Below are 27,737 nucleotides of genomic sequence, written 5' to 3'. Positions count from 1 at the left end.
TTTGCTCTTTATACAGTTCTCATAACATATTTAATATTATCTTTGAAAAGTAAGAATATTTTTAAGCAAATTAAAAAAAAAACATTTATAAGGGACGTGCTTGCAATTATAAGCTAAAAAAAGGCAAAGCCATTTACATATATGGAAAATAATGAGCATCAACAAACAATAAGTAAAATTCATTTGCATATTTTAAAAGGAAAAAAACAAATGAGTAATTCACACACTATGAATAGTAGTAATGTTAGTAACACAAACAGTGACAAAGAACAAGGAGATAATATAAATAAAAACTGTTCCGAAATAAAAGAAAATTGCAAAATGGAAAATAATATAAATACCAATTCTAGTACGAACCATCAAAATAATTTAGTTTCAAACATAAGTGTTACTTCCAAAATAACAGATTTAAAAAATGATAAAATTAACATTGACAATGATATAAAGTCTAATACTAATATAACCCCAAATGATGAAATAAAAAATGAAACAAATCTCGATATAAAATTTTCAGTTTTGTCTGATCAAAAATGTTTTAGTGTAAACGATGTAGAAGAAAATAAGAATCCGGAATTTGATGGTAAGATACTTTAGAAATATTTCGAAAATAATACCTACTTTAAAAATTGCCATTTTAATAAAATCTATAAAATGGATGCATACCTATTTATTTTTACAGGACATTCTGATGATATACTTTTCGAGACACACAAATTGAATGACTTAAGTTCAAAGAATAGTGAAAAAAACAGCGAAAAAAATAGTGACAAAAATAGTGAAGAGAATAGTGAACAAAACTATACCCCCAATTTTAGATTCCAAAAAGAGGAAAATAATAATGCCACTTTTTTCAACAATAATGATGATGATTATGTTTCTGCAGAATCAAATAATGTATCGTTAGATAAAACTGATATCGAAAATGTAAAATCGTCAAACATAAATGAAACAAAAATTAATGAACAAAGGGAATCTTTAAATCATTGTGATTATACTATTGATGATAATTACAAAGTACAAAATAACAATATGTGTGATGAAGATTCTAGTAGAATGTTTAAGAAGAGAAATACTTTAGATATGCTCATAAATTGTATGGATAAAAAACAAAAAATTGATAGCACAGTCTTAGAATCGAACAATCTTAAATTGGCTAGCCAATTGAGTACTGAAGTTATCAGGGCAGACAATAGTGAAGATGAAAAAAAAAACAACCAAAATGATGAACAGAATAAAATAAGTGAGAATTACGGTCAAGATGGTGATGTAAAAAGCGCAGATTCGATTCAGGAAAATAGTGCAATATGTGATATATTAAAAAATGACGAAGAAAAAGATGTAAGCACTAAAAATGATATACCTACTTCTAGTCTTGTAAAAGAACCAAGTGCTGATGAAACCCAAAACAATATTATTGAACAAGACTCAATAAATATAATCCAAAATGATGCATCTATTTCAAATATAGAACCCAGTACGAAATGTGTTGCTAATACTATGTTGTCATTTTATGATTCCATAAATTGGGAAGGAGAAAATAAAGTAATAGATGCTGAACATGATAATAATAAATATAGCATGAATTCAGAGGAGAATCAAATTTCTGAAAATCTTAGTGAATTTGAAAATAACTGGAATTTGAATACACAATCTACTTTTAATACAAACACCATAAACACTAGTATAAATAAAAATGCTATAATTATATCAAATAGTGATGAAGAAAATAAAAGTAATATAGAAGAAGTGAATAATGAACAGACTGAACCTGACAAAATAAACCAAGTACCTAATAACATAAACTCTAGCAATGATAAAAAATTTACTTCGCATTCCGACCAATCCAACAATAATAATAATAAAACTGCCAATCTTAATAATGGTACCAAACTAAATGCAAGTAGTGATTACACAATGAAAACAAAAAATCTGATAATAAATAATGAAGGGATGCAAAATAATTCCATTTTAAGAAAAACAAATCAAGATAGCACTACCGAATTGTATAAAAGTAATAATGATTATTTAAAGGATGTTGATAGAATGATAAATAGTTATGACAATGGAATTAAGGGTGTGTCTAAAAATAATATCAACATTGATAATGAAATATCTATACAAAACTGGAGGAAAGATACAATTAATAGTAATGAGCGTAGTGAGAGTGATGAAACATATTGTACACATGAAGTAGATCAATTTCACGATATAATTAATACAAATTTAAACATAAATAATTCTAACAAAATTAATGTTAATACTGATAATTGTATGTTTATAAATAATCCAAATTTATTAAATTCTGGTGAAAATAATAATATTATAAATAAAGATAATAACCAAAAATATATAGATGTAAATGATTCTAATTTTGATACTATAGATGCTGCTACCAATTTTGATAATTTAAGTGGAAGTGATAATATTAGTGAAAGAGAAGATGCTGATAATGAAAAAAAATGTTTTAATAATAATATAAATCAGGAAAATGATAAATATATGCAATGGTTCGATACAATATATACTGTTTGTGTAAAGTTAGATGAACTTTGTTGTAAATTGAATAGTAGTTTTCCTCATTCTATGAATATATGGAATAAAAATGGAAAAGTAAATATGTATCAACTTAAATCAGTATTTAATATAAATGAAAATTGGAATAATATATATAATCAAGATTGTAAAAAAAATAAAAATGATTTATTATTAGATTCTAATATTCAAAAAAATTACAACAATCAAACTTGTAGAAATTATAATAAAAATGGAATCTTAACTTCGAATATGTCAAACGTTTCAAATGAAATAAATGATAATCAGAATAATATTAACAATTGTGTTAATTACAATTTAGACAAACATAATTATGTAAATGGCTATAATGCAGACAATTTTAATAACAATTTAGTGCATCTAGATAATGGATTAATGTGTAAAAATAAAAGTAATAAAAATGAAAATGTTAATATGAACCCATCAAAAAATAATGGAATCATTAATAATAATGTTAAAATGACACAAATATATGGAAATGAAAATAATATGAAAAATATTCTTTATTATCAAAATAAACAATATAATATTACCCCCAATTTAGATAATAATAAAATTCCAATTAATTCTAATAATGGAAATATGAATTCCATTTTGAATCTTACATCTAATAATATATGTAATATTAATAGTATGGGTTCTAACTTAGTAAATAATATGTATTCTCTATATGGTAACTTACCAAATTCTGTTAATAATAAAAATAATATAAATCTAAATAGATATAACAATGATATGACTAACTATATGAATATAAATAATATACATAATCTATATAGCAATAATAATGGTGCAACTAATGTAAATTCCAAAATGAGTGGAAAAAAAATTAAAAATAGTAAAAAAAATTCAAATAATGTAATAAATAAAAATACAGAAAAAAATAATAATAATAAAAAAAGAAATTCAGTAAATAGAAGTAATAATAGAATTATAAAAGATGAAAGTGAATTTGAATATTTATTAGAATTGCCAGATAAAGATGGACCTAATTTAGATAATCCTGAAGATTTAAAATGTGATATTGCTGGAGTATATTGGGATAAAAGAAGTTGGATTGCATCTTGGTATGATAATGGAAAAAGATATTATAAATCATTTTCTGCTAAAACTCATGGATTCTATAAATCGAAATTTTGGGCAATTAAAGTACGTCTATCAAAAGTTAAAGGACAAACAATCTTTGGAAAACATAACAGAAAACCAAAAAATAATAACCTGAATAATGACAATATTAATTCTATTCCATATAATACAAATATCGCTATAGGAAATGACTGTGTCGCTATAGATCAGGTTTGAAATGATTGATAATGTTTCATAATGCTTGGTAATGCGCTGCTTGAACAAGTAGAAGCGTGAAGTAATGACAAGCGGATTTGACGGGAGGCTTGTCATATTGTTTAAATTAAATTCCGAATTGGAACCGAATTAAACGTATAATTGATAGTGCAAACAAAATATTAAATAATATTTTTAACTGCACCAAATTTTTTTTTTTCCATGCAAGGGAGGCACTTTTATTTCCTTGTCATAATAAATAAATTAATATGTACATGTCACTAAAGTAGTGTATATATACATATTTATTTATCCTTTAGTTTATATTTTTATTTAAATTATAATTAACGTTTGTTAAAATACAATTAAAATATTAACATGTGCATATTTTACTGTCTAATCAATGATTTATTTGTTGTAGTTGTATGTACATTTCATGTCTTATTTAAAATTTGACTCTCTTTTTTTTTTTTTTTACCTTGTACCTCTCACTTTGTTATTTGCCACATTTTTTTTTTCTTTCATTTTAATCATGCAAATATCAACTAACACAATAAACTTCATACGAATTAAAACATTCATCCATACTATGCACAAAAGGGAAGGAAAGAAAAGGGTACAACCTATTTCCTTCCCCTAAACTATATAACAGAAAATTTTCATATAAATTTAAGAAAATATGGTAGTTAAACTTCTTATATTTATACGGAAATCGCTTGGTTAATAATTTGGGCACACTCATGAGGTGCATCTACATATACAGCATGAGATGAGTTTTCTAAAATAAAATTTTTGGAGTTAGGAAAAAAATTTTTAATAATTTGATCATAATCAGGTATAGTATAAGCTAGATCTGATTTTTTTGCTATTACAAAACTACAGGGATTCATATATTTATATTTTTCATGGTTTAATGGGAAATTTGTAATATTAGGAATTTCATTATATATAGTCTCAACATTTATATTCCATGTTAATTTATTTTTTTGTTCATTATCTTTAAGTGACATACAAATAAATTGTGAAAATGAATCTGGAATGTTTGGTAATTCTTCTTTTAAATATTTTAAAAATTCTAATTTATTTTTGGGATTTTTATTTATTTTTATATCATATAATGTTTTACTCATTTTTCTAATACTATAAGGTAATGCGATTTCTATATTATTAGAATAATAATTATAAGGTAATATATCCATTATTATTAAATGGGGAAATAAAGATGGATTTTTTAATGCAGTATACATTGATACTTTCCCTCCTAAACTAAAACCAACTAAACAACAACTTTTTATATTTAATTTAGTTAACACATTTTTTATATCTTCTTCTATATTACTATATTTCATATCAATCGTATGTTTAGACTCTCCATGATTTGGTAAGTCTAATGATACTATTTTATTTGATTTAAGCATTTTATTAAAATTACGGAAATTTCTTTTACTTCCATAACAACCATGTAATATTACAATAGGAATATTTTTTGTCTCTTCTTTATATATACTACTATTATTACGTATTGTAAAAGATATTCCATCAATCATATCAACAATTTCTTTATCATCATTATTATATGACTCATAAGAAAAATATGCTCTATTTTTATTTATACCTTTTTCATTTATTGTGCATATTTTACCTTTATATTTATAGTTCAAAATATTATTTCCATTACTTAACGAGTGATATATATTTTTATTTATCTGGTAAAACTTGTTTAACTTATATAAAAATCCACTCATTGTTTTCCTTTTTTTATTACAATATTTATTAACTTTATTATCATGTTCAAACTTTTCTACAATATTTTTATCAAAAAAAAAAAAAAAAAAAACCCTCACAAATATTAAACATGTAAAAAAGGCTAAATAACCAAAGTACTAAAGACTTCATTTTTTCCATATATATTTTTTTATTGCCCTTAAAAAAAATATGCATACATATATTATTTTAGTGAAATACCCCCATTTACTTATTTCCTGTTGTTTTTACCTTACTTGTTCATATTTTTTTTCATAAATAATACATAATTTTTTTTTTTTAATAACATTTTTAGCTAGTTATTTGTTTGTTCATAATATTTTTTTTTTTTTTTACACACCTACTATGTTCTTTTTATTACCATTTTGGCCACTTTAAATACTATTTTTACAATTATATTATAGTCATTTTGTTTCGAATTAAAAAATAATTTAAATATATTCTATCATGTTTTTAAATATAAATTATGTAGAGCAAATATATGCATGTGTAAGCCTATCACACATATACATATTTTGAAAAATCAGTTAAACAAAAAAAGATTAACAAGCTATAAAATATCATGCCACAACTAATGATATATACAACACATGGTATTATGGTTACAAAAAATATGAACATTTTTAAACGATTTATTTGTACTAAAAATATTAAAATATATTTTTAGCAAATTCTTATGTAATTTTTACTACCTTCTTATCGATGTTGATGAGATATTTCATTCCTTATATGCAAATGTAAATTCCCTTTTGGGTATTACTTTGTTTTCAAAATTAATATCAGTGTTGCGCAGTTCATTATTTCCCTCCAAATAATTTAAATATTTTTTAAAATATATATATTTTTTACACAATTCAAATTCCTTAAGCATACATTCTTTTTGTTTTAATTTTGATAATTCTTGATTGTATAAATAATTATATACCAAGTTAGGATGAGGTAAAGAACTACTACTACCACTTGAACCCCTATTTTCTAAATCAAAAAATCCTGCATCCTTATTCCTAATAATTTTATTAAACATTGAATTGTTTTTGTTTTCTTCATTTTGTAGCCTATGCTCAAAATTGGGGGTATATTTATTTTTATCATTTTCTTCTTTCCATACTGTATCATTCCCCTTTTTCTTATTTAAATTGGATAAGTGTTCATTTTTGAGTTTAAAGACAGAATATTTTACATTTTTATAAAATACCTTTTTTAAAGTTATTACTAATTTTTTAATGCCATTCAATTTGTCATCTTTATCAATAGTACTACTATCTGAACTATAACCAAAAGATTGGCATTTATTATTTTTTTCTGATAAAAATATGCTATTAAGCATGTTTTTGTTTTCATATTTAGATTCCAAAAGATTGCTAATAAATAAATGGAAAATAAATTTAATTTTGTTCTTTATCATAATAACTAATCGTTTTATAACAAAACTTTTATTTTGTTCATAAATTTCATTCATTTTGACTATTATATTATTTATAAATAATTTGTCATAAGTATTTTTACGGGCATATGTCTTTATTATATTATTTTGAAATTCATTATATCTTCTACATAGTTCCCTAATAATATATCTTTTAGTATTGTTCACATGTTTGTTCAATACATTACATAAATAAGCACAGGAATATCCTATCCGCAATGCTTTAGAAATAGCTATTTCATATTTCTTAAAATTTACTTCAAAATTTCCATTTTCTTCTATTATTTTTTTCTCTAACTCATTTTTATATTTTTTTAATTCATTGTTCTCCAAAATTAATTCTGATATTTTTTCATTATAATTTTTTATTTTTTTATGTGTATCAAAGACAGGAAATTTTGTATATATGTATTTATTGGAACCTTCTACTTTATTTTTATCAGTAATATAATTATATTCGATTTTTTTATTTGTATTTTCCATCATATCTGATAAAAATTATATAAAGCTTCATAATTTTTACATTTTTTGTTGTCTTTCTTTGCTTCTACAAAGCTATACTTTTTTTTTAAAGTGTGTAGCTCTTGTAAAATGTATATTATTTAATTTATAACTTTTTGTTTCTCAATAAAATTATTAATTTTACATTGCACTGTACATAATATTACAATGCCAAAAATATTATTTTTTTTTTATGTATCAATAATTTATGACAAATAATAATTTTTATGTATTTTTTAATTTAGCTAGATATAGTAAATGAAAAGATTTCCTCTGTTGTAAAATTTTCCTAATGTATGCATGTGCATGCATATATACCACTTTCATAATAAATATATATTTTTTATTTCCTTTACAAAATGAAATCAAATACTTTGAATATTTATGATTAAGCTTTTATTGAATTATGAAATTTATTATGTAAAAAAATGTACCCATTTTATGAATGTTCATATTATTATTTTTCAAGGATGTATATAATCTTATATGAACAAATCATATTTTTTTTTTTTATAAAACTAATTTATGTCTAAATGTTATGATTGGCTATTTTTTAGTGCCAGCTAGCGAAAAAACATTACTGTTAAATTTTCAACATGTAATAATAAAAAAAATTTTATGATAATCTTATCGATTTTGTTTAGTTTTTTTTTTCATTCACCCATCACAAATATTAATATGAGGGATTACGAAAAATACCAAATACATATGCACGTATATGTGTATATATTTCATAATATATATGAAAGATACATATGTAAAACGTGCATGGAAAAAAATATAATGATAATACTGAAAAATTAAATATACATAAAAATGTATGTAATAATTGTATGCACACTATATAAAAATTACGTATTCCTTAATTTGCTACTTTAATTGTAGCCACTGCTTCATTCACAAATTCGAAGTTTGTGATGTTCATATAAGAACATGACTATGTTCATGTATAGTTTATATCAATGCAAAAACAGTTGCACCCCGTCGCTTTTGTTCTATATAATTGATTTAATTATTTTTTATAATATTTGAGAAAGTTTGTTTAGTGTTTATTTTGTATAATAGTATAAACTTAAGAGTATTGATAATCTGGGGCAGCAATATATGCCTTCGATTTTTTATCGCGTCTATTTTCAATATAATTATATCCATAATTAAGTTTATGCTCATCCCATTTACATTGCATATATTCGTTAAACCATTTTACACATTTTTGATTACTTGTGTTAGGATTCATATGAAAAGAATGTGTTAGTAAACATTTATATTCTTCTATAGCTAAATATTTACAAGCATCATTTGGATTATCTACATTTATTCTTTCTGTATATAAATTTAATTTATTTCTAATATCATTTTCAGTATTCAATGAATTCATATCTTTATTTATAATAGCATTGTTGTCACTATTTTTAAAATTATATAAGCCATGATTATGTGCTAATAAAAGTTCCCAATCAGATGAAAAATGTTTATCTTTATTTAATGTTTTAAATCCTTCTTCAGGATATAAATCGCTAGCTATATTACTATAATTTGTATTAATACGTTCATCAGCTTGATTTACTTTATTTTTTTTAAATACTACATTTTTATTAATAGGAAACGGATAATCTACTGGCTTATTTTTTTTATGGTCTTTTTCATCATTTTCTTCATATACTTGTACACCTGTATATCTATCAATACTTTTTTTTTCCACACCATGTTTATATTTATTTATATTTTCATTACTATCAATAAAAGGGTTTATTGGTATTTTTTTTAGTATATCAATAATTGAGTCATTATTACTTGTATTATTATCCTCATAAGCATATGATGCCTTATTTATATCATCAACATTTTCTTCACATTTAATTATCTTTGGTTTTTGAAATAAAATATCTTTTAATATCATTTTTAAATAAGCAAATATATCTTTTTACACACACACACACAAAAAAAAAAAAAAACTAGCTAGCTATTATGAGAAATAAATTTAAGCTTTTTATTTTTTTTTAGTGAATGAAAAAAATATCATTCTTCAAAAATGAGTATATGCCAATCTGTATTATTTGCTTACATTTTTGGCCAAAATTATTCAGCCATTTCTTTGCATATTTTCATGTACTTTTCTGTAATTTTCGTTATTTCCTTCTTATATATATTTTGAAATAAATGAAAATAAAAAACAAGTTTTAAATAACACAATTTATTCCCAAAGGAAATATAGATAACAATTTATTTGGTTACTTTAACAAGTATCAATTATTCTTACTTATTTAAACTCATACTCAATTGTATCCTCTCCAATAGGCTTTAGCTTTTTCTTCACTCTTTTATCTTTCACTATTTTGTTACTTTACTTTTTTATATTCCAATATTTATTACGATTTTTTATTTTTTATTTTTCTTTTTTCCCTTTTTTTTTTTCCTTATCCTTTTCCAATGTGCACAACTTGCTGATAGCATATTTTTTTTTTTTTTTTTTTTTTTTTTTTTTTTAAAATAATTGCGGTACTATATGGTCCCCATTTTCCTTTAATTTTGCCCCTTTTTATAAGCAAATTTTTTAAATAATAAAAAAAGTAAAAATATAATTTATTTGAAATTGGGGAAAAAATATGTTTGTTTTATTTGATTTGGAAATGCTTAATTAATTTCTACGTGCTTGTAACCACTTCAAACAATTTGTTTCATTTTCTATCGTTCAAAGTTTCCGATCACTCTAAATATTTGCAAATTTTTACGACTTTACGACATATCACAACCTATGCAATTGCATAGTGACACCTATTGTGAAAAATAAACTAAATATAATAGAATAGAATAAATAATAATAGTTGACGAGTCCATATTTATAATAGTAATTTATTTTTAAAAATAAAAAAAGATGGAAGAAATAATTGATGACTTAATTTATTATGTTCGAACAGATGAAATAGAGGAAATACAAAAGATATTAGAAAATGAAAATATAAAAACAATAAACAATATAAAGGATGAAAATAATAATTCATTATTACATTTTGCTTGTGCAAATAATAATGTAGATATGATTAGATTTCTATTATATGAATGTACTATTGACTATAACTTATTTAACAATAGTGGCAACAGTCCTTTATTATGGGCTATACAAAATAAACATGTTGAAGCAATCAAAGAAGTTCTTTTTTTCGATTACTACTTACATAAGATTGAATATATAGCTATTGAGAAAAAACCAAATGAACTTTATGAAAATATATTTAAAGAAATAATTACTCCAACTTTTTTAAAAACAAATTATAAATTGAACAACCAAATAAAAAACAAAATTAATGCTTTAAACATACTTGATTATTTTACTTTTTTACATACAAATGATAAGTTAGAGAATTATTCTTTTCCTAATAAGCATGAACTAGATTTATATAAAGAAAGAAATAAAATATATTTATTAAAAAATAATGAGTTTTCGAAAAATATTTTATCTGAATCTTTCAATATACAAAATGAAAATATATTACACTTAATTTTAAATCATCCTATATCTAGCATTTTAGACAATCAAGAAAGTGTTGAAAATAATCCAAACTTTAAATTGAATAGTAATGTAGATCAGGGTAGTAATAACGAGATTAAAGAAAATGATTTTACAACTAACATTAGTGAAGCTAAAATAGTTCAAGAACAAGTCCATGAATTAATAATTAATGAATCAATAAAAATTAATGAAAAAAATGTAATAGTAAAAATAAGAGAAATAGGATTAAATTATTTTGGAAAATGTATTGATGATAATAATTTAAAAAATGATTTAACTGGAATTAATATATGGGAATGTAGTATAATAGCTAGTAAATGGCTTGCTGATTTATGTATACAAAATAATTCAATTTTTAGTAATAAAAATATATTAGAAATTGGATCAGGATGTGGTTTAAACTCTCTTTCTTTATTTATACATTCCAATATTGTAGGTCGTTCAAGTTCAAATGTAGGACCTGCTAATTTAGTAATTAGTGATATTAACGAGTTTACATTAAACAATATAATATATAATACTCAAATAAATAAAGATCTATTAAATTATTGTGATATGAATTGGGGAAATAAAATAAAAATATATAATATGGATTGGACAGATGATAATACATATTTAAAAGATGTAGATAATCAAACTTATTTAAAATATGATTGTATTATTGGTAGTGATCTTATATATGATAAAAATATTGTACCATCTATTCTATTCTTACTAAATAATTTATTGAAAAAAAATGGAACTTTTTTTTATGTTTGCAAACAAAATAGAGATGGTGTTCAACTTTTTTTTGAACAATTAAAACAAAATTTTATTGTTGAATTTTTCAAACCACCAGAAAATTATTTTATTAACACTTTTATTAATATGGATCAAGAATTGTTTGAGACAAAGTTCTCAGAGTTTGGATCCGCTAACCAGATAGTAATGCTAAAATGTATACCCTTACAATAGTTACTTTCCTTATATATATAATTAGTTCATTTTTTATGAGCAGTATATGAACTGTATAAATTGACTGACTAATGCATGTACCAACCTTTTTTTATTTTGGTCATACTTTTGGGAACCCCCAAAGTGTGCCATTATCTGTCATTCATCATTACTTCGTTTTTACTTCATCATTATTTTATAAAATTTGTACATAATTTGTTAACTAATGGGCTAACAAAAGTTAGTCAGTCAAACAATTAAACATTTTTAAAAATTTAAAAATAATAAAAAAAATAAAGAATAAAATAAGGAATAAAATAAGGAATAAAAAATGTTCTTTGTAATAATACTATTTTTTGGCTATAGAAAAATAATCATGCATAAATATGGGCAAAGTGCCATATAAAAATGTATTACATATTATATACAATTTTTTTTACCTTATTTTTTTGCCTTGTTTTTTTGCCTTGTTTTTTTGCCTTGTTTTTTTGCCTTGTTTTTTTGCCTTGTTTTTTTGCCTTGTTTTTTTGCCTTATTTTTTTGCCTTATTTTTTTGCCTTGTTTTTTTGCCTTGTTTTTTTGCCTTATTTTTTTACCTTATTTTTTTGCCGTGCTTGGGGGCGATTAAAGTGGTATGCCTGCTGAACTGCCAAATGAACTTGTGCTTATATGCGCATAAAATATATTTGCAAATTTTGGCGTTTTCCTAATTATTATATTATTACCTTTTATCTATATAATTAAATATATACATATGCAGTAATTTATATTTATTTACTTAAGGTATATATATGCTCTTGGATAGGGGATTAAAAAAATAAACATAAAAAAATATCCAGGAACAAATAATTAATTTATATACTACTATATTATATGGAGATACTCCTTTATAATTTTCCTGCTTTAATTTAAATCCAAAGCCCATACTTTTTTTCGGTTAAATTATTGTGAATTAACTTTGAAAAAAACAATATGCATTTATATAAAAAATATGCATTATGCATAAAAAATATGTATACTATATATATATAAATACACAGTATGAAATTTATAAATTTCTTATAAATATAAAATAATAATTATATCTATATTATTATTTTGTAATTTAGTGAAATAAAATAATAGTATATATTTAAAAAATTAATTTTTATAAATCTTGTAAAATTTTTTAAATTAATTATAGATATATAATATATTTTATATAATTATAGAATAAATATTTTATTTTTTTATTAAAAAGTTTAATAAAATGGAAAACGAACAAATTACTCAGAACAATAATAATGAAACTACTTCCGTTAAAAAGGGAGTTAAAAAATTAGTCAAAAAAGTTTTAAAAAAAACCCAAAAAGGATGTAAAAAAATGAAAGCCCCTCGATTATATGAAAAGGGAACTATCTTAGGATATAAAAGGTAAACAATATAAAATAAAATGATGAGTTATAAAAAAAAATAATTTATCCCCCTCTATATACATTACTTACTACTGCTGTGCTTGCATAATAACAAAATTTTATTCATGTAATTCATCATACCTTTTATGCTTATTTCTTTTTGATAGATCACAAAGAAACCAAGACCCTAACTTCACTTTATTATCTATAAGAAATGTTAATACAAGAAAGCATGCCCAATTCTATGTCGGAAAAAGAGTCGCATATGTATACCGAACTACCAAACACCACGATGGAAGCAAAATTAAGGTATGCAAAAGAGAACCAAATAAAAAAAGAGATATATATGCCTATTCTTATATACCATACATGATGAATATATTATTTAATTTTATTTTTTTTTTAGTGTATATGGGGAAAAGTATGTAGAACACATGGAAATAGTGGAGTAGTACGAGCCAGATTTGCTACTCATATCCCACCAAAAGCCTTTGGAAATAGAGTTAGAGTATTATTATACCCATCTAATATTTAAAATATTATAATTTTTATACAACTTTTAATCATAACTTTACGATTTTTTTATTACATTATAAATATATTCATATATACCTAGATAAATAATATAAAACAATTTTTGTTTTTTTTTTAAATATATATTATATTGCAAATAACTTATTCGTTGGGTCCTTATTTTTTTTTTTACCCTGAATGTATACATAAAAGAAAAAGACACTATAAATATAAAAATATATTTAAAAAAAATCTTCTATAGTTTAGTAGAAAAGAAAGGGAAATTAACTTTTTATAATGCTCAATTTATTATACTTGAAATATTTTATTCCCTTCCTATTAATTCACCATTTAATTATACAAACATATACTATATGTCCTATTAATAATATAAAGATAATAATAAGATATGTTGTATACTCATTAAGTTTTCATTTTATTTATATGGTTAAAAAAAATAATATATTTACCTTTTCCTCCTTCTACACTTTTTAATAGAAAATTAAATATTTCCACATTTTTTAGTACATACCAAAAGTTATAAAAGTTAAAGGAAAATATAAAAAAATAATTATACCATATTTATATATACTTTATAAACCTGTGCACATTCTCTTTTTTTATATATTATGCTAAGGGATTAAGTAATTGCTTACTTTTTAATTTATATACCATTCTGTATTAATAATATAAAAATTATAGAATTGTTTTTAATTTTTTTATTTTAAAAAATATATATTTTTTATAAAATTATAAATAATAATATATAGAGAAAACAAAATTTCGAAATAAGGGGGTGTAAGAAAAAGGGCAACTAATATATAGGCATACAATTTTTTACATAATAAATATATTTCTATATATGCATAATATATGGCAAAAATATATAGCATAGTAAGAATGAGTTACTGCAATATTCCCCCATAAATATAAGCACAAATATAAACATTAAAATTGCATATATTATTATTTTCTTAATTTTCTTGCTTTTCTTACTTTTCTTACTTTTATTGCTTTTAATTTTTTAAAATTATATTTAACATATTCCTAAATTTATTTTACATTTATAATTGTATTTTCTTTAAAAAAATATTACATAAATATAATAAATATATTTGTAATAAAACAAAGAATTATTTTAACAATATTTATATTAACAGTTCATAAAAATAAATATTAATAAAAAAATGGAAAACGTAAGTGGAGCTCTTATTTGGGAATTAACCAAAAACAACAACTGTTTTCTTAAAAGAAATATAACAGGAAGAAAGGAAAAATTATTGTGTGACCCTTATAACTTAAGATGCAAAAATGCAAAAAATAGTAGTGGTATGAATTGTTTATATATATTTATGAATTTCTATAAATTATCATACAAATGTTATCCATATTTGCCCTTATATACTTACTAGCTCATATATACCCTTAAATATTATCATGCCCATACTTATATTTATAATTTTTATTTTCAGGCTTGGTAAATGATAATGCTGTTAATCTCAGATTAAATAAGGGAAAAGTAGTTTTATGTGTTAAATCAACCACCAAAAAGTAACAATTTTTAAAAAACCAACACCAATGCGTTATATTTTATGGAATTTAATTTATTATTTTGTTATATATAGCTACCTATTTTTGATTTTTGTTAATATTTTTATCGTTTTTCATATGAATTGTTCATAATTTTTATGTTTTTATATGCATTGTTCATAATTTTACCCACATTTTTCTAAACAATACATGTTGTTTTGGAAGTAAGTGTGCATATCGACCATCCCATACATATCGCTTTATAATAATTTTTTTTCAGGAATATCCGAAACAAACAAATAAGAGCAAAAAATGCCAAGAAAGCCGAAACATTAATTAACGAACATACTAAAAATGTCAATGTCCCAAAAAAAACCTTATTAAAAAAATATAAGCGTTTATCAAAAACATACAGCATAAACACTAAATCAAATAAATAAACTTTTAGTTAGTACATATACAAATATGCATACTTTCACTATTCCCTGCATAAAACACAAAACAACACAGTGTGCATAATATTTATATCATGAGTCTTTAATATTACATGGATATGAAATAAAAATTAATAAACTTTTTTATTCAAGTTAAGCATTATATTTTTATGTGCATATTTTAATATATATGTATAAATAGAACTTATGAAACTGGAAATATTTAATTTATGGTAATTAAATTTATCTCTTTATGAAAATAAAAGGATTAATATTATTTCTTTTTTTAAAGATATTGTAATATTTTTTCGTCTTATTATTTTGAGGAAAAATTATTTATTTTCCTTATAAAATTATACCCAGTTATTTATAGATTAAATAAGGGAAATATGCATAGAATGCATATTTTATTATAAATTAAATGGAAAAAAAATATAAAAAATAACAACATATCAATAGTGGACAACACAAATATGTGTGCAAAATAAAAGTTGTCTGGTTTTATTTTCATATATTTTATGCATATGACTAAAATATTATGAACAATGCATAATTTATAAAACTCAATGTCCAATTTTTAAAATTTTAAACAAGTTTTTTCGGTTTTTTTTTAGAGTAAACCAATTATTCTCATGCATGGGAAATACCTCCATGTATACATTGGATTTGCCGAAAAAATGAATATAAAAAGGGTTTTATAAATATATATTATTCCTTTTTTTTGCATTTATATAGATATATACATATACTGTTCTGTTCATATTTTTTAGCTATAAAAATGTTCTATCACTAATATAAGAAATGTATACTATACATTTTTAGGGGTATATACCATTTTGCAAAAATTTAAGAAAAAGGAGTATAAATTATATATGAAAAATATTAGTGAGAGATTGTTTACTTTGCTATATTTATGTATTGCAGATTTAAATTTTCTTAAAATTTTGTTCATTAATATTTTTCATATAATTAGATAGCTGTATATAACCATATGCCGTCTGTATTTTATTCTTTCATTACTTAGTTTTTCAAAATAATCCACAACTTATGAGATAGTTTTATGCATAAATATGCAAATCTTTTATAAAACTTAATGTAGAAATACTTTATTTTTAATTTCTATAATTGTAATTATTTAATTTTAATTTTTTTATAAATATTTATTTATATAACACACACATATACCTACTTTTTTTTTGCAATAACAATGTCGTTACTCACTATTTGAGTTTTTTATTGCCAATTTTTTTATTATTATGATTTAGTTATTTTGTTATATTATTGTTATTATATATATACATATGATATGTATTTGTATTAATTTTTTTTCATTTTATATTTTCTATTTATTTATTTTTTTTCTTTTTTTCATATACCAATGTAATCATTGAAATATTTTTTATTTCCTTAATCTATAATATTTTATTATTTAATTGTTATTATTATTTTTTGGGTCTAGTGGGGAACAAATTTCTAGTATATTTTTTTCAATTTTTTTTTTTTTAAACATTCTTTAATTTTTTTTAAGTTAGTTTGTATACGTTTTTTTTATTATTTTATTTTGTTTTGTACATTTGTACGATTATTTCAAAATATTTTGAGAAAAATCAGCAACCCAAAAAATCTCCAAGGCTGGAAAAATATTCTACATAAAATAAAATGAAAGATGAGGTAGCAATAAAAGCAGCAAACAACCAATGCATATGCATATTTTACTATAATTACATGTATATATTTTTTCACCATTTTAATATTTCTTCTTTTTTGTCCATTATAAATGTTTTATTTTTGCATATTATATATGGCCCCTTTAAATAATCATTTACTTATCACCTTTTCAGCCAACCCCGAATGAATATTTTCGAAATTTATGGGAAAACTTATTAAAATATGAACAAAATAATATATGCTCTTTGTTTGAGTCTCTAGATACTGTCAAATTTAAAGAAGAAATATGGACGCGTAAAAATGGAAAAGGAAAAAAATTAGGAGGCGGAATAACTAGGGTATTAGAAAATGGGACAATATTTGAAAAATGTGCTGTTAATTTTTCATCAGTATTTGGCACAATAGATAAAGAAGCAGCTAAACAAATGTGTGTTAATCAATATAATAAGGAATATATTAATACAACAAAAATTTGTCATTCCGAAGATATAAATACTATTATATCTAAAATTATGAATTCAAATAATATAAAAATGATAAATGAAAAATATAAATTTTATGCCTCAGGTTTATCTATAATAGCACATCCTGTTAATCCAAACTCACCATCTATTCATGCAAATTTTCGATTTTTTCAAATATTTATTAGAGCAGGAAAAAAAAAACAAACAAATAATAATTCTAATAAAAATATGTCAAGCATAAATAAATATGTATTAAACAGTAAAATGAATCTTAACAATACTACTAATAATAATACACAAAATGTTAAAAGTAAAATTGATAGTAATTATAAAAGTGTAAAACATTGGTTTGGTGGAGGTTGTGATTTAAGCCCATGCTATATTTTTCCTGAACTGTTCATAAATTTTCATCACTCTTTTAAACTTGTCTGTGATAAATATAATCATTTATTTTATAAATATTTTAAAATATGGTGTGATTTATATTTTCGAATAAAACATAGAAATATTAGTAGAGGAGTTGGTGGAATATTTTTTGATAATTTATTAGATAATACTATTAAAAATAAAAAATTAACAAAATCAGGAAAATCAAAAACAACACAAAATACAAAAAATATAATTGAAAATAAAAATTGTAAATGCTATAGTTGTAATATTATTATGGATAAAAGTTACAAAATTATTTATTATTTTATTCAAGAATGTATTATAACATTTAGAAATTCTTATTTTTATATTTTAGCAGAAACTATCCATCAAAAATATGATGAAGCAATGATTAATTGGCAACGAGTATGTAGAGGAAGATATGCTGAATTTAATTTAATTTATGATAGGGGAACAAAATTTGGACTTGAATTAAATAATTATAAAACTTATAGAAGAAAAAAAAAAAAACATATTGAAAATGTCCCTAATTATTCTTCTACTGCTTACATTAAAGATGAAGTTTTTGATGATCAAAATTCAGATTACATGTCTGATGAGCATGAAAAAATTGATAATGTTTTAGCATCTCTTCCTTTAAAATGTGAATTTTTATATAAATCGAAGATAACTAAATTTTCACGAGAATATGAAACATTACAAGTGTTAAAGCATCCCAAAAAATGGGTTGATTATTAAGGATAGCTATATTATATATTCAAAAATATACTCTCCATTTATTATGCTATAATACTTGTTGTTTTAAATGTACAACCAAATGTACATATTTATTTATTAGACTAATGTACATTTGTGCTTTTTAAAATTTTAATTATTTGTGCTAATAAATAATTCGATTTATATTCTTATTTTTCTCATATTTTTTAATTTTTTATCATTTTTTTTTTTAATTTGCTTCATTTTTACCTGACTTTTTGTTTACATCCCTTTTTACACACACTTATTTATATTTTCATTTTATTAATTTTGTTAATTAATTCATCCATATCTTTTAATATTATTCGCTGGCATATATCCTATTTTACTCCCTTTTTTATTTAACTCTATTCATGATAATAGCTAGTTAAATAAAAAAAAATTAGCTAGCTAAAAAACTTTGGCTATATGTAGAGCCAAATTATTACACTTTTAAAATAGCATATAATTTATTTTTTATTATAAAAGGGGTTTATAATAATATCAATGCTGTTTTTATTTAACATTTTTTTACACATTTAGTTTGCACAAGTGTGTGAGCATTAAAAAAATGTAATTGCAAATGGGGTAGCAAATCGAGTAACCATACAAATAAAAAAACAAAAAAGGCTTTCTCAAAAATTATAAATATGCAAAATTATCAAAAAGTTTAAAATTTTCTCGTCCTTTTATTATTGTCGTAAGAACTAGAATAATTATGTTCATCATTAAAATAGTCTGCATAATATAAGTTGTTAATTTTATGTTCTTCAGTGTTGTTAAGAAGGTTAATATCTTTGTATATGTCTGTAGAAGAAAAAAAAGTTATAAAAAATGTAAAGTGTATGTACACAAAAAAGTTATATATGGCTATATTTTTTTTTTTTTTTTTGCAATGTTCATACTTATGTAGTTCCGGTTAATGTTTATAAAATTGTTGAAAATGTCTTGTTTTTTTTTTTTAAAATAATAATGTAAAAATATGTCGACATTTATATTCATATTTCCATTATCTGTCATTTGACTTATAGAAATATTATCATCATAATCTAAATTCATTTCATCTTTAAAGTTTTCCAAATTATTATTATTTTTGTTATGTTCATTAATATATTGGCTAGCTAAACTATTATTATCATTTTCGCTAGATGAATATATACATAAATCAATATTTTTATAATTTTCATACATTGGATTTCTCAAGATATTTTTACTATGTTTTTTATTTCCTATAATATTTGATAATATATTATCTTTTTGTCCTCCTTCATTTTCATCTTCTGTATTTTTTTTGTAATTTTCAAGTCCTTTTGTTTGATTTGAATTATTTGAATATTGCACACTTTCAATGTTTTTTATATTATTACTATCTTCTGTAATTAATAGATTTTGTCTATCAACCATCCGGTTGTGTATAAAAAAATATAAATTTTTAAATGCTTGAAGTCTAGCTATTTTTATATGTTCAATATCTTTTAGTATTAACAATCTAGTTATCCAATTTTTTAAAAAAAACATAATAAACTTGGTATACATGATTGAATTGAAAATAAAACTGTAAATTATTTTACAAAGATTTAAAATTCCTTCTACACAATTTTTCTGTCTTCCTTTTAGTATATGTATAATAGTTTTGGCTACAACCTTTTTAAGTATATTTAAATATTTTTTTTTATTTTTTTTGTTTTTAAAATATAATCTAGCTCTTCGTCCTTCGTCAGTCAGCTCATAACTTTTAATAATTAAAATCGATATTATGATAAAAAAAATAAATCGATAAATAGAAAAAGGAATAAAAGACAATATATACAAAATAAAAGATATACTATAACATAAAATAAATAAAATAATAATATTATTAATTGTATAAAAATTAAAATCCCAATTTAAAGCATAATTTGTTTTTTCATATATCATAGTAAAAATACCAGTAAATGTTTGTGCACATGTTATAAGTATAATAAATCTACTAAGCAAAAGTTGAATATTTGGTACTCCTATATTATTTGAAAATATTGATACATCTTTATTTTCAGCTGATTTTATAGATAAATGAAAATTATGAAATGGTGATTTAACAATTTGTCTAACTTTTGTTTTTTTTTTTAAATCAGATTCATTTTTATTATCATTTCCTGTATTATCATTGTTATTTTTAAATACATCTAATAATGCATTTTTTTTTAAAAATCGTGATTCTAATAAATTATTTGATGGCATAAATGGATTATCAGATGTATCAAATAATGGGGTTGCATAATTTTTTTCAAAATCATTTTTTTTCACTGATTTTTGCCCATGTTCAGAAAGAGGGTCCTCTATTTTTTTACACTTTTCTTTATTATTTTCATTTAGCTCGCTATTTACAAAATAACCACAATCACTGGTAGTATTCATGTCACTATTGTTTTCAACTTGATAACCATCATGTTCATCATGCTTACTATTTCGAGACGAGTTTATTACATATTTATTTGCTGTATTACTACTAGAGTCATATAAAAGATAAACATTTTTTTTATCATTTACATTGTCTTTATTTTTATCTAAGACAAATATATTTTGTTTATATTTTTCATTAACTTTATCTCCATATTCTGAATTATCATCATCACTTTTGGGTATCTCTACATTTTGAGTATCATCTTTTTTTGTAAATAAATTAATAAATTTATTCATATTTGCATTCCAATTGTTCATATTTATTGTATTTGTTTTTGTTCCATCGATTACCATATTTTGTATTTTTTTAGCAAAGTCTGCAACATTATTTATTTTTTTTTTACTATCTACCTCTTCATTTTCTTCTTTTGTTTCATCTACCTCTCTATAATCTACTTCTAGTTTATTACATTTTAAATCACTCTCAAAATCGTATTTATTTTTGTTACTATCTATATTTGGATTCTCTTTTTCAAAACAATTTTCTTCAATACTTATGCCTGCAGCTTTGGGTGGGGAAATTGTAATTTTATTAAACCCAGAAGAGAAATTAGGTATACTTAAACTGTTAGATTCATCATTGTCACTATTTAGACCATTTAAATTTTCCTTTTGTTTTATTTCATTTGGTACTACATAGTTTTGATTAAAACCAGAATCCAATACATTTTCATCACTTTGATCAACAGACCCAGGAAGAGAAGATGTGAGATCTAAACCTGGAGCATTAATTCCATCAGGTGTTCCTAACATTTCTGGACATTTACAATAATCAAAATCTAAATCATTCATTGATTCTAAAACACCTCCAACTTTTTTTTCATAGAATTGTATATTTTTTGTTTCTTGTAAAAATGATAAACTTCTTTTTTCATCAGTAGCATTCCTTTTATTTTGTTCCTTTATATTGATAGGTCTAAAATTATAACGAGAATAATTTTGATCTCGGTTTTGTGTGTGCCCATATTTATAAGATAAAGATATAAATAACATACAAAAAAATACATGAATAAAAAAATGAAAGAAAGGAGAAAACACAATTAATCGGAAAAAATACAACCAAAAAAGTGAAACAAATATATAATCATAACAATTTAATTGAATTAGATTTACACAGTTAGGATTAAAAATATAAAAAAATTTATAAACCCATAAAGGTAAACTTTTTATATATACAAAAAAATTTTCAGTATAATATTGGCAATATAAAGGTTCAAATTGTTGAGGTAATTTATAATAAAATAATGGCTTTCTAATATTACTATATAATGTTAATAATAATGGATTTTTTTTAAAAACTATTTTTATTTTAATATTTAAAAAACCCAATGTAGACATTGGATTTATCATTCCATATTCTTCAAATCCTTGAACAGGTTTAAAAAATTTATAATTAAATAATTTATTATTACATGGAAATATGTGTAACCAAAGAAAGCATTTTGTACAATATCTCATTTTATTTTTTATTTTTTTTATTTTACATCTATATGTATTTAAAAGTAAAAATAAAGGAATAATTATTCTTCCTATTGTTATGTCATCTTTTCCATTCTTTTTATTTTTATTTTTATTTTTTGCATTATTTTTATATTTTATATTTATAACAATATCAGAATATATATCTTTAACACCATGGTTTATATATTCATTAATTATTAAATTATTAATAGGCAATGTTTTAAAACTTAATCGTCTTGGTTGTCCAACATATTTCTTTTTTTCAATTATCGTTGTACAATATATACTCAAATTATTAATGTTTGTTGTTTTGTTGTAAAATAAAAGTTTTGCTTCTTTTATAAATAAATTCATTTTACATAAGTTACTAGGTTTTGAAATAATGTAATTTTTATTGTCTTCATTAAAAATGTTTGAATTAAATGATTGGCTATGTATTTTCGACAGTTCAGATGAAACACCTTCATCATTTTTTGATGACACATAGGGTGATGTCCCTAAATTAGAGGAATTACTATTATATGGTTCATGTTTATTTATAGATAAACATTCTAAAAAATCAACAGATGTTGATGAGTCACTTTCGTCACTATTTTTTTCGCTAGCCATCTCATTATCCATTTTTGCAAAATGGTTTGACTCTAAATTTGATGTCTCATGAAATATTTTATTTTTACCATCATTACTAATATTTTGATTACTATCATTTATAGTTTCATTTTTTTTTTTTTCAAACTCTTTAATTTTATATTGATAATATGCCGAAAGATTTTGGCTATATGTGTTATTATTTTCTGACTGTGAATTTAAACTTTTTGTATTTTCATCACATTTATTAGTGTACCCAATATCAATATGGGAATCTTTATCTAAATTGGTTAAATTAGACTGATGTATTTTATCTATATTAATCTGGGTTCTACCTATTTCATTTTCATTATTGTTGTATATGTAGTTATATACATTATTAAAATTTGCGAGGTCTTCCTTTTCAAGTGTATTATTATTTTTACAATTTTCCTTTTTTCTCTCTCTCTTTTTTTTTATTCGGATTTTTTTCCGTTTTTTTTTGACCTCCCACTTAAATCCTAACTCTTTTGCATTATAGCATATGTCATCATTTTTGAAAAAATATTTTGATGAGATAACTTTGCTGATTATTTTTCCAAGTTGTGTCTACGAAAAAGAGAAAGAAAAAAAGTTAAGATATATAAGTCTGTACTAAAATAATGACAAACAATTTGCCATAAATATGCAATTCCTACCTCCTGAATGTTTTGGATGTTTTCTAAATGCGTATTTTTGTTTGTAAAAGAATCAATCACATTTTCAATAACCTTTTCGGAAAGCGATAAGAACTTTTTGTTTATCCATGTTGACATTTTGATAAGTATCAAAATTCTAAGATATAAGTTTTTTTCACTTTTAGAACATATAACTTATATCTGTATGAACATAAATATTCCACTTTTTTTTCTTCTTATCCATTTATTTTAAAGAGTATACATAAATTAAAAAAAAAAAAAACACTAAAAAATATAAAATCTAAACAAATTACAAAAATCGTAAAACACTATTATATATATGTATTAACTAATTACACACTCGAATTTTCAAGTTGTTTGTATGCACTTGAAAGAATGTTCCCTTGTTATACTACATAAATAACAATTTTTTATATAATAAAAATCTTCTTATTTATTTCATATAAATCTATTGTCATTTTTTTCGCATTTTGTGGCATCAAAAAAAAAGGAAACCACGTATGTGGAAAAAAGGTATGACTATTGCACAAGCAAGTGAAATAAATGTTGAAACAATTTTAATACAATATTAAAAAAAAAAACGTCGTAAAAATCGGAAATAATGCATACATATAAATAGTATTTTTGTATATATTTCTTCATTTCAAACAAAAAAAAAATAAATATATATTAACATTTTACAATATATTTTTTTTCATAATTTTTTCCATTTAAAATGTATAAAAATATGTAATTATTTTTTAGTGTTAATATGATATAAAAGTGTACACCGTGCATTTCTTCGTACCTGTTGGACGGCATAAAGAAATAAATAAAAAAGCGGGACGATATAAAAAATGGCATAATTCCTATAACAGATTTTCATATGATGACACTGCAAAATGAGCTATAGGAAGTAGCAATGCATAAGTAAATAATAAATAAATGAATAAAAATATTGTTGCATATATTTTAGATAAATTAATGTTTGAAAAAAATAACATTTTTGACTGATCATTCCATATATATATAAAGGGGAAGAAAATGCTACTATAATAAACACAATATATTATAACAAATACAATTAAAGATATTTTAATAAAAAGAGAATTATTATATACATTATCCTTTACTATACCATTTAAAAATTGCGATTTTTATTTTCGAATATTTGGAATATTACCATTTTGTCTACACACACATAAGAGCAAAATGTACATGCATTTTTTTGCTTATTTTTCCTTTTTTTTTGACTTTTTTTGTTTATATTGTCTTTTTAATCCTCCACACACCCCATTTTGATATTACTCAAAATATATTTCCACAATATTGTCCAAAAACTATTAATGCAAATTTATGCAAATAAATAAAATGGAGAATATACCAATCTTCAATTTTATAATTTCATTTGTTTTTAATGTTACGCCTTTTAATGAATATTTTAAAATAAGCAAAGGCTATATATATGCATAAGCACATTTTTATTTTATACTCTCATATATATACCACCAATTATTCCATACACAATTAATATTAAAATATAGGATAATTTTAAAGTCTGATATTAATATAAGCACAAAATAAATGTTAAAATGTTCTCATAATTTTTTTTAAAAATTTGATAAATTTAGTTTACTTTTTTTTTTTTTTTAATATGTCAGTGTGCTAGCTAATTGCTTTCTGTTAACATATGGCTAGTTACACTAAATATGGTGAAACATACAAAATTAAAAGGCAAAAAAATATATAAAAAAACAAACTAAACCATTTGAGGAAATAAGCATTGCTTTGCATTTAAGACCTATGACACCAACAATCCAACTGTCACTATATTCTCATTTATACCAAAGGAAATAAAATGTTTTATCAATATATATTTAATTATAAAAAAAAAATTATTGCCTGTACATGTTTTGTATATTTAAAACATTAGGATTAAAAAGATATAGGAAACGAAAAAATATAAGTTCTTCCTATTATTTATTGTTTATTATGCTGTTCATTCGGAAATAAATGCAACTTAGCATTATTCTTTCACTCTCCAAATCTATATATCATGAAAAATGGAAAATATAAAAAATTCCAAAAATTTATGTACGTTCATAAATTTATTCACAACAGGCGTATGCCGAAAATATTTATGATGCTGAAAAAAAAGAGGTATTAGCTGAAATCGAAAAAAAACATATTTTAACCTAATATTCGTCTTAAAAATTTAATTAAAATAAACAAAGTTAAATATAAAATAATGTAACCCTATCTTAAGTATGCAAAATATTGCGTATTGTATGGGCAAATAATCGATTAATATTACCAAATTATCTCTTAGATAATAAAAAAGTGTTTATGTGTTATATATAGATGACTATACCCATATAAGAACAAAATGAGGAGCTTTAGAATATACCTATACCCAACAATGCCACAATAAAACCTCATTAAAAATTATTTTTTATATATTCGTTTATTTCTTAGTATATATTACTTAGATTACTGCATATCATTTTTCAATTTTTTAAATTAAAACATATTAATTATTATCTTATTTTTTATTTATAAAATATATATAATTAATATTTGTAAAAATATATTTATTTTTATATGCATAATTCGATAAATCATAAGTATTTTATTTCCCATATAACCTAACGAACAAAAATATTAATTATGATATGAGCTTTACTACAACTTAAAATTTTATAGGAGCATTGAATTATATTTTTATATCACTTCATTATATATGCTTATGCAGAATAGTTTGGATATAGAATAAAACCAATGAAATATATGCTACTACATTTTTATTTAAAGAATATTTTTTTTATTACAAATATATATAATTACACGAATGTAATATTATTTCTATTTTTTATTTTTTCACAATATTAAAAATTATACAAATAATAATTTAGCTTAATCACCCTAAGAACAAAATAAAATATTTTGTAAACATGGAAAAAGCATAATGAAGAAGGATATTAAGTTTATATACATTATATGTAAATATTAATATACTATATAAGAATGGTTAAAGATATAAATGATAATATATAAATCTACCTATATTTATATATATATATAGCATAATTACTATAAACTTTTGATAATTATCCCAATAATTCAATATATTTTATAAAAATTATCTTTTTAATATTATACAAAATTATTATTATATAATAGTTATATATAATTACATTATGCTATACAAGCATATATACTTTTTATATTTATCCATTATTTATTTTTATATTTTATTGATCGTATAATAGTTAATCATATTTCTGAACAGTTAATACATATGAATGTAAATTTTTTCAATTGCATAAAAAAAAATATACATGTTATACCTATATGTGGACAAATAGCTGTAACTATAACAGTGTCATCACTTAGACTTTATTAACGTTCAGAATAAAAACACAAATTTTCTGACTGTTAAGAAATATTTATTGTTTGTAATACAAATACACATGATCGTACATGCTTATATTCATAT

General features: G+C 22.0%; 9 protein-coding genes across 9 annotated transcripts; 5 read left to right on the top strand and 4 right to left on the bottom strand.

The window, feature by feature from the left end:
* Positions 1 to 141: 141 nt before the first annotated feature.
* On the top strand, positions 142 to 3,855 carry PVVCY_0904140 (transcription factor with AP2 domain(s), putative; the record flags this gene model as incomplete). Its single annotated transcript, XM_008626751.2, has 2 exons — positions 142 to 580; positions 680 to 3,855. 2 exons carry the CDS (start codon positions 142 to 144, stop codon positions 3,853 to 3,855), a joined length of 3,615 nt encoding a protein of 1,204 aa, XP_008624973.2.
* A 680-nt stretch (positions 3,856 to 4,535) lies between these two features.
* Positions 4,536 to 5,579, bottom strand: PVVCY_0904130 (alpha/beta hydrolase, putative; the record flags this gene model as incomplete). The annotated part of the gene is made up of 1 exon (XM_008626750.1): positions 4,536 to 5,579. One exon carries the CDS (start codon positions 5,577 to 5,579, stop codon positions 4,536 to 4,538), a length of 1,044 nt encoding a protein of 347 aa, XP_008624972.1.
* Positions 5,580 to 6,316: 737 nt separating this feature from the next.
* On the bottom strand, positions 6,317 to 7,507 carry PVVCY_0904120 (conserved Plasmodium protein, unknown function; the record flags this gene model as incomplete). Its single annotated transcript, XM_008626749.2, has 1 exon — positions 6,317 to 7,507. The coding sequence occupies one exon, from the start codon at positions 7,505 to 7,507 to the stop codon at positions 6,317 to 6,319; it is 1,191 nt and encodes a 396-aa protein (XP_008624971.2).
* A 1,087-nt stretch (positions 7,508 to 8,594) lies between these two features.
* Positions 8,595 to 9,422, bottom strand: PVVCY_0904110 (conserved Plasmodium protein, unknown function; the record flags this gene model as incomplete). Its single annotated transcript, XM_008626748.1, has 1 exon — positions 8,595 to 9,422. The coding sequence occupies one exon, from the start codon at positions 9,420 to 9,422 to the stop codon at positions 8,595 to 8,597; it is 828 nt and encodes a 275-aa protein (XP_008624970.1).
* Positions 9,423 to 10,397: 975 nt separating this feature from the next.
* PVVCY_0904100 (methyltransferase, putative) lies at positions 10,398 to 11,987 on the top strand (the record flags this gene model as incomplete). Its single annotated transcript, XM_008626747.1, has 1 exon — positions 10,398 to 11,987. The coding sequence occupies one exon, from the start codon at positions 10,398 to 10,400 to the stop codon at positions 11,985 to 11,987; it is 1,590 nt and encodes a 529-aa protein (XP_008624969.1).
* Positions 11,988 to 13,215: 1,228 nt separating this feature from the next.
* PVVCY_0904090 (60S ribosomal protein L35ae, putative) lies at positions 13,216 to 13,895 on the top strand (the record flags this gene model as incomplete). The annotated part of the gene is made up of 3 exons (XM_008626746.1): positions 13,216 to 13,379; positions 13,528 to 13,669; positions 13,767 to 13,895. The coding sequence occupies 3 exons, from the start codon at positions 13,216 to 13,218 to the stop codon at positions 13,893 to 13,895; spliced, it is 435 nt and encodes a 144-aa protein (XP_008624968.1).
* Positions 13,896 to 15,060: 1,165 nt separating this feature from the next.
* PVVCY_0904080 (60S ribosomal protein L28, putative) lies at positions 15,061 to 15,843 on the top strand (the record flags this gene model as incomplete). The annotated part of the gene is made up of 3 exons (XM_008626745.1): positions 15,061 to 15,202; positions 15,346 to 15,424; positions 15,684 to 15,843. 3 exons carry the CDS (start codon positions 15,061 to 15,063, stop codon positions 15,841 to 15,843), a joined length of 381 nt encoding a protein of 126 aa, XP_008624967.1.
* A 1,653-nt stretch (positions 15,844 to 17,496) lies between these two features.
* On the top strand, positions 17,497 to 19,097 carry PVVCY_0904070 (coproporphyrinogen-III oxidase, putative; the record flags this gene model as incomplete). The annotated part of the gene is made up of 2 exons (XM_008626744.1): positions 17,497 to 17,508; positions 17,679 to 19,097. 2 exons carry the CDS (start codon positions 17,497 to 17,499, stop codon positions 19,095 to 19,097), a joined length of 1,431 nt encoding a protein of 476 aa, XP_008624966.1.
* A 667-nt stretch (positions 19,098 to 19,764) lies between these two features.
* On the bottom strand, positions 19,765 to 24,379 carry PVVCY_0904060 (conserved Plasmodium protein, unknown function; the record flags this gene model as incomplete). Its single annotated transcript, XM_008626743.1, has 3 exons — positions 19,765 to 19,901; positions 20,000 to 24,173; positions 24,263 to 24,379. The coding sequence occupies 3 exons, from the start codon at positions 24,377 to 24,379 to the stop codon at positions 19,765 to 19,767; spliced, it is 4,428 nt and encodes a 1,475-aa protein (XP_008624965.1).
* Positions 24,380 to 27,737: the final 3,358 nt, after the last annotated feature.

The sequence above is a fragment of the Plasmodium vinckei genome (genome assembly GCF_900681995.1).
Source record: "Plasmodium vinckei vinckei genome assembly, chromosome: PVVCY_09".
Lineage (NCBI taxonomy): Eukaryota > Apicomplexa > Aconoidasida > Haemosporida > Plasmodiidae > Plasmodium > Plasmodium vinckei.
The sequence above is the reverse complement of the archived record's forward strand: the minus strand, read 5'-3'. Positions and strand labels throughout refer to the sequence as shown.